The sequence below is a fragment of the Hibiscus syriacus genome, unplaced genomic scaffold (genome assembly GCF_006381635.1).
Source record: "Hibiscus syriacus cultivar Baekdansim isolate YM2019G1 unplaced genomic scaffold, ASM638163v2 tig00110783_pilon, whole genome shotgun sequence".
NCBI lineage: Eukaryota > Viridiplantae > Streptophyta > Magnoliopsida > Malvales > Malvaceae > Hibiscus > Hibiscus syriacus.
In genome coordinates, this window is record NW_024062861.1 from 1086965 (window position 1) to 1095442 (window position 8478).

The following is an 8478-nucleotide window of genomic DNA, read 5'->3' on the forward strand; positions in this document are numbered from 1 at the left end:
CTCCTATTACGATTTTTACCATCTCAATCAACCATAAGTGGAAAACATAATTTTCAACAGGAAATCAGCTCATAAACAGTGTACTGTAATAAAAAGACAATAATCAAAGGGAAAACAGGCAAGGAAACATACCTCTTTTGGAACTTAAGATTACTTGCACCCCTTAAGATCAATCTCGTATGGTGGATGTCACTGGGCCAAAACTATTTCCTGGGCCTATGCAGATGCAGGAATCACAGTCCACGTAAAACTTCTTGTTAATTAACAATGATTTTGATTCAATGGATCGAGCACGGATCAATATTTGAGTAAAGTACACATTAAGTACCCATGTTAGAATCAAAATCTAATTGACATAAAATTAAGAATCAAATATATCATGTCAAATCATTAAATAAAATATTAGATGCGAAAGCGTTCTTAAATTAATTGATAAGTTGAAATCTTTAAATTTTCTTTGGTTGTAATCTTCCAAAAATATATTTTTTCTTGTCGTAAAAATTCTCTGACGGGATAAGAGTAATACAAACATAACGTTAGATATGATTTTGAAACAAAAAATAATTGGGTGATCAAAAGAAACAAAAATAATAGTTGGGATACTAAAGATGTAGTTTACCCTAAATATTTTTTGTCCATTATTCGTCATCATTTAGTCATTTTCGTTGACCGCTTCATCTTGGTCTCCTAAATCCGAATTCGACCTTCATTTTGTCGGAACATATTCGGAAGTCCACAAATAAAAGAATGAAAGTGAGGAAATCGAAACATTCCAATCTAGATTTGTGGGTTTTGATATATTTTTCGATCGAACAATCACCAGATTCAGATTCAGCATGTCAAAGCGAGTCTCTCGATACCATTTGAGATCAAACGACCACTGCTTTCGAAAGTGGTGATTATTTTAATTTTTTAAATTTTAATAATAAAAATATTATTTTATTATTTATTTTAAATTTTTTATATTAAATAATATTTTTTTTAAAATTATTTCATAAAAAATAATTAAATAATTAAAAATGATAATAAATGTTCAATGTATAAACTTCATTAAGTAAATTGAAAAATTTGAAAATGTAGTGAATAAAATAAGATAGAATAAACTTTAGTAAATAAATTTTAATTTATTTATTTCTTGAAAAGGACAAACACGTCATTTTGGTTGTATTTATTTACGTAAAGGGAAAATTATAAATAAGTTGCCAGCAGAGCAGAGCAGAGCAGAGCAGAGTCCATTACTTCAGCACGGCGTACTCTCTGAAACTGCAATCAGTTTGTGTATTCTTCCTAACCAATTTTATTGACGATATGAGCAATATAATCGGAGAAGGGTTGAGAGAGTGTTTCGTTACGATCACACCTTTTAAAAAATTTAAATTATTTTAGATTTTAAATTTTTTTCATAATTATTTAATTTCATATCTCTTATATTTTTAATATAAATTCTTAAATTTACATCCTCTAATATATATTTTTGCGTCCGTCCATAAATATAATAATAAAGTTAGTTTTCAATATTCATACTTTTTTTTATTAATTTGACCCTTTTTATTTTCAAGTTAAATTTAATTTTCAATTTTTTTGAAAAACAATCATATTATTATTTTGTGAATAAAATGTCAATTAAAATATTGAACTTTTTACAATAGAATGATAATTCAAATGTAATTCATATTAATTTTAAAAAATAAATTATTTGTTGAAGTTATATATAAGATAGGCTTCATATACTTTTTACCCCTAACGCTTATTTGCTTTCTTAACTTTGTACCTAAGTTTTTTTTTCCTTCCAATAATTCGCTCTAAAATTTACACAAGTTACTCATTTTATAAAAAAACAAATATCAATCGCATTATGTAATGCCATTTCCCACCTTTTTTTTTCAACTTGATACTTTAAGTTTTTTAGTCAAAAGTGCCCTTAACATTTACAAAGGTTTCTCAAGTTACCCCTTTGGTCATTAAAAAATATATAAATGGTCCATCGACTATAAGAAGTTAGTTTGTTGAGTCTCTCTACTATTAAAAGTTATAAAATAGTTCTCCGACTATAAGATGTTGTTTTGTTGAGTCTCCCGATTATTAAAAGTTACAAAATTTTCACTTGGCTATTCATATGTTCCATACTCGTCATTTTCTGTTAAAAAATTGACGATCGTCTAAGCTTAATGTTAACCTCATAAATGAGATATGATAAAATCTGATCCCATAACCAATTGAACTGTATTTTATGGATCGACTCTCCATTTACATTATGTTGTCGATCCAATGCTTGAAATATTGTATCGCCGAGCCAGTACTTGAAATCGACAACAGTGCCAATATACATTATTAAAAATATGATTTTATCATAAATCAATCAACATGTTAATGTCCAATTCAGAAAACCATTAATTTTTAATAAAAAATTATGAGGTGAACAAATCTACATGGGAAACTTCAATTGTTGAGAAGTACTCTATAAAGGAAAGATCTTACTCAAACTTAGTTCTGGAAAAACTCTAGTTATGCATGATGTTTTGTATGTTCCTTCCCTACGTATAAATCTTATTAGTGGTGGAATCTTGAATAAGGTAGAAATTGAGTTAGTATTTTAATATGACAAGCTTATATGATGATTCTTTGAGGGAAGGGTATTTATGTGGGCTCTTTTAATTGAAACTGTAACTAATGTTATAAATAAGAAATCTACTCTTGATTATACCATTGAGATGTATGATATGTGGCAAGCTAGATTAGATCATGTAAACCTTCACTCTTTAAAAAGGCTAAAACAAATAAACATGCTTCCTATTCTAGACGAAAACAACTTTAATAAAAATGAAAATATGTGTTGAAGTAAAACATGCTAGACCTATATTCAAATCTGTCACTACTAGAAAAACTAAAGTTTTAGAGTTAGTGCATAGAGATTTAACTTACTTTAGAGACATAGAAAGTAAAGGTGGAAAAAGATACTATATTATCACTTTTATTGATGATTACTATAGATTTTCTGAAGTTTATATCTTGATATCTAAAGATGAAAAATGTAGTGTATAAAGAAGAAATAGAAAACCAACTTAATAAAAGAATAAAAAGAATTAAATCCAATAAAAGATTAGAACATATGACTAATCCTCATAAAATGTTAGCTTGTACCCATATGAGTTGTGGAAAAGTCGTACTCCTAATTTAAGTCATCTAAAAGTATGTGGTGCCTATGGGTTGCATGTTTTTAGAAAAAGAACACTATCAACTCTAAAACCATTGATGATGTGTTTATTGATTATGCTTTAAATAGTATTGCTTTTAGATTTATGCTCTTGCATGATTATTCGATATGTGAATCTAGAGATGAAATATTCTTTAAAAATATTTTCCTCATAAAAAAAACACTAATCATGACATGAAATTAGATGATAATGCTTATTCTTCTAAGAAAAGTTCTAGAGATAATCAAAATGATGATGAACCTAATAGGAGTAAAAGACAAAAGGTAACAACTAGTTTCAAACTTGACTTCTTTACTTCTTTCATAATTGATATTGATGATTTAGACTCCATTCATTTCGTCTAATCATAGTTGGGAGTCAGTATACTTATCTAAAAATTATAAACCTATCAGTAACAAATGAGTCTTTAGAAAGAAGTTAAGACTAGATGGAACTATACAAATGTATAAGACAAGACTAGTTGTAAAAGAGTTTACTCAAAAGATTGGGATTAATATTTTTATACATATTCTCCTATTACTAAAATCTCTATCATTTGTGATTTATTTGCTTTAGTTTCAATTCATTGCTTATTGATACATCAAATGAATGTGAAGATAATTTTTTGAATAGTGGTCTGGATGAGGAGATTTACATGGAGCTATCTCTAGGATTGGTGGCACCCAGAAAGAAAAATAAAGTCTGTGGACTCAAAAAATCCTTATATGGTATCAAACAAGCTCCAAAATAATGGTATGTGAAATTTCATAAAATTATTCTCAATTATGGTTTTATAGTTAATGGTGTTGATGCATGTATGTATTCCAAAGTATTTGAATTTGATTGTGTTATCATAAGTATGTATGTAGATGACTTATTAATTTTTAGTAGACATTTAAAACTCATTAAAGAGACTAAAGATTTCTTACCCACTAAGTTTGAAATGATTGTCTTGAAAAAATAAATGTAATTTTAAGGGGGGAAATGATTAAATCATATAAAGGATACTTGTTAAACTAGTTTCATTATATATATTAAAGTTTTGAAAAAAATTTAACAGTTCTGGTGTAATCCTTGTAAGTACGCTTATGATCCTAAAATTCAACTAAAAGGAATAATTAGAATTATATTTCACAATCTGAATATGCAAAGATAATTGGAAACCTAATATTATTAATGAATTATACTCGATATGATATTACCTATGTTGTTAGTAGGTCAAGTAGATATACTCACAATACTAGTAGTAGCATTGAAATACTCTTAATCGTTTACTTAGATACCCTAAAGGTATAATAATTGAGAACTTAAACTCGTTGGATATCCTGCAGTCCTTGAAGGACAGTGTGATATAAATTAGGTAACTGCCAATGATGCGACAAGTTTAACTAGTGTGTGTGTGTGTTTACTTTAGGTGAAGTAGCTATTTCTTGGAAGTCTATAAAGCAGACGTGTATTGCTCGCTCCACCATAAAATCGAAGTTTATTGCTCTTGGTTTAGGTGAGTAACAGGCTGAGTGTCTTAGGAATAACTTGCATAAATCTCTTTACGAGGGATACCTACACTTCCAGTATCATTATTATATGACTCGTAAGATGCAATCTGCGTTGTTAATAATCAAAACAATGGTAAGAAGAGATACATCTAGATAAGACAAGAATATATGAGACATGTTATAAAGAATGAATTATTCTCTTTAGAGTACATGAAATCTAAAATGAACATTGTCGATCCCTTAACTAAAGGTTATGTAAAAAAATGGTTATTGGTTCATCGAGAGGATAAGTTTTAAGCCTATTAGATAAGTAATTCATACCATACACTCTTTCCTATCCCTATGGCATATCATGTACACTTGAGAGGTTGAGTTTATACTCTTAATGAATCCATAGCCCGTGATTTGGGTGGTCCTAGTGAGATGGACTTGATGAATACATCAATTTATGAGGTTAAGTTTTACACCCTTAATGAATCCATAACCCATGACTTAAATGGTCTTAGTGAGACGGACTTGGTGAATACATAAATTTGTGAGGTTGAGTTTCCAACTCTTAACGAATTCATAGCTTGAGTCTTTGGATATTCCTAGTGAAACAGACTTGATGAGTTCATCGAATTTATAAATGAAAGGTTGAGCTTTGTAAAAGCTCTTAAAGATTTCATAACCCTAATTCAAGTGGTCTATATTAAGATAGACTTATTGAAATCACCTACTTAATATTTTATTATAAAATAATTGAATCTTTAAATGTTAATAGTTAAATTTAATTTTTTAAAATAAAGGCTAAAATAATAAATAAAAAAAAAGACCAAATTGATAAATATAGATATTAAAGAGTAGATTATTATTATATTTATAAAATAATAAATAAAAACCGCTCAATCTTTGAGCCCCACGTAGTTTTCATTAGTCCTCACTATAAATCTGGAGATATATACAAATGTGGAAAGCTACCCTTATCTTATGCAATGTTCAATACCTTTTTGTTGTCAGTAATCATCATTGATTGAAGCCAAAGCAAGAAACAAACTTAAATCCTTTTCTCATTGCATTTAAGTTTTATCATCTTCTTCTCTTTCTTCTATATATATTTTTCTCCATATATATACATCTTTCATACACAGCATACAAGTTATGGCTTCCCCTGCAGGTTTAGTTGTGTTGGGCTTATGTTTCCTGGTCTTGGTGGTCGAACCCGATGGAGCATATGGCTCGAGTCGTGGTTCGTTCGGCGGAATCATGGTGCAGCCGCTCCAGTAATCAATGGGATATGTGCCACCTCGGTGACTACCCATGGTTACCAGTGTCAGGAGCATGAAGTAAGTGCATCCAGTTAATTAATGCTAATTAAATGAGAGTGGAGGCAAATGGAAAATGGGTGTATTGATTTTCTTTTTTCCAGGTGAAAACCGAAGATGGATATATCTTAAACATGCAAAGAATCCCAGAGGGACGTGCAGGTGGAAGTGGCGGTGGAAAGAAGCAGCAGCCAGTACTGATACAGCATGGAGTCCTTGTGGTAAGTTCATCTTCACCATTTAGGAACATGATTCAAACCATTAGCATGTTTAAGTAGCCCCGTAAATGAACCGAACATTCAGCGAATTGTTCGTGAATCGTTCGGCGAGAAGTTCGTTTATGTTCGTTTATTTATTAAACGAACGAACATGAATAATATTTTGTGTCTGTTTAATTAAATGAACGAATATGAGCAGAGAGCTTGTTCGTTCATTTACGTTCGGTAATATGTTCGTTCATTTATGTTCGTTTATGTACGTTTATTTATGTTTAGCCCAATCTCTCTAGAACCATTTAAAATATTAAAGCCTAATAAATTTTAATATGATACCTATAAATATTTTAAAATTCAATTAATTTTAAATACAAATAAAAAGCTCAAACAATTAAATATAATATAATCTTAAAATTGTTAGGAAAGAAAAAAAATCTATTTTCATTTGTGTTCGTTTATGTTCGTTCGTTTATTGTGTTCGTTTATGTTCGTTTACATCCGTTCGTTTATGTTCATTCATTTGTGTTCATTTATCATTTAAATGAATGAATACGAACAAGCTACATTCATTAACGAACGAACACGAATAAGAAATTTTTCGTTCGTTTATGTTCGTGTTCTTTCATTTGTTCGGTTAAAGTTTAACGAACGAACATGAACATACCCCGTTCATGTTTGTTCGGTTGGTTTACAGACCTATGTTTAAGAAATAGAACCGATTGCCGATCGATTACAAGTGTGGCATGTTATTGTGGTTCACGAGACCCAAGAGATTGGCTAAATACTACTACACAACATAAAGCACCGTTTCAGGCTACCATTAAGTGGCCTAATTTCATGCAACTGATACTTTTGGTTTCAGGATGGGATGACGTGGCTCCTGAATTCACCTGCACAAAACCTGCCCATGATTTTGGCTGATAATGGCTTTGATGTCTGGATTGCTAACACCAGAGGCACTGGATTCTGCAGGCAGCATGTCTCCCTTGACCCTGCCCACCCGGTTCTTTTCCTCCCTATCACACATGTTTTGTCTCTTGATGCATAATGTGTGTGATTAACAGATTGTTAAAACTGAAACAAAAATGGCAGCAATTCTGGGACTGGTCATGGGATGAACTGGTGACTTATGATCTACCCGCTGTTTTCGAATCTGTGTTCAACCACACCGGCCAGAAGATTCATTACATCGGCCATTCCCTGGTAAGAAACTAAGAATTGAACTAATCCGGCTCGTACCAAGGACGTTGTTAATGCGTTATCATGTTCATTGCTGTTGACAGGGAACTCTTATAGGTTTGGCATCATTCTCAGAGGGACATCAGGTAGATAAGCTGAAATCTGCAGCCTTTTTAAGTCCAATCGCATACTTAAGCCATATGAAGACTGCACTCGGTGTGCTTGCTGCAAGAGCCTTTGTTGGTGAGGTATGTGTGTAAAACACTTAATCCTTAAAAAAGGGTACTAATATAGCTTAACCGATTTCAATGATTTTGCCAACAGATCACTACAATGTTTGGAATAGCAGAATTCAACCCTAAAGGGTGAGCAAAACCATTGTTACGTTTAAGGATGAACTTGGCATGTTACAAATGCTATCATCTAATGTTTGCTGTACATATATATTGACAGACAAGAGGCATCAGTCTTTCTCAAAGCTTTGTGTGATTATCCAGGAGTTGACTGCTACGATCTAGTATCTGCAATTACAGGTACCGCATCAATCTTACTGCTTGTATAGACTACAATTACAACCATTCGAATGTATAGTTCGAGTTGTAATCGAGTTTTGTTTCTTGTAATTCAAGGTAAAAATTGCTGCCTCAACGCTTCCACGGTTGATCTTTTCTTACAGAATGAGCCACAGTCAACAGCAACCAAAAACATGGTGCACTTAGCTCAGAGTAAGTCCTTGAGGAAACGAACCCAACTCTTGATATAAAGCAATCAAAAACCATGCGTGTTTAAGTCTGTTTGGTGATTTTGCAGCAGTCCGAGACGGGGTCATCAAGAAATTCGACTACGGGAGGCCGGACTATAACCTGATGCATTACGGAGAAGGCAGGCCGCCGGTTTACAACATCTCGAACATCCCTCGAGACCTTCCGATATTCGTTAGCTATGGAGGGCAAGACGCTCTGTCTGAAGTTTAAGATGTGGAGCTGTTGCTGGATCATCTCAAGTTCCATGATGTGAACAAGCTGTCGGTTCAGTACGTCAAGGATTATGCACATGCGGATTTCATAATGGGTATAAATGCCAAGGATAT

At 31.8% G+C, this 8478-nt stretch overlaps 1 protein-coding gene across 1 annotated transcript; it reads left to right on the plus strand.

Annotated features, from left to right (window-relative positions):
- The first annotated feature begins 6104 nt into the window (after positions 1 to 6104).
- On the plus strand, positions 6105 to 8478 carry LOC120140215 (triacylglycerol lipase 2-like). The gene is made up of 8 exons (XM_039155228.1): positions 6105 to 6215; positions 7072 to 7212; positions 7302 to 7412; positions 7493 to 7636; positions 7713 to 7753; positions 7842 to 7921; positions 8018 to 8113; positions 8199 to 8478. The coding sequence occupies exons 1-8, from the start codon at positions 6129 to 6131 to the stop codon at positions 8360 to 8362; spliced, it is 864 nt and encodes a 287-aa protein (XP_039011159.1). The 5' UTR covers positions 6105 to 6128; the 3' UTR covers positions 8363 to 8478.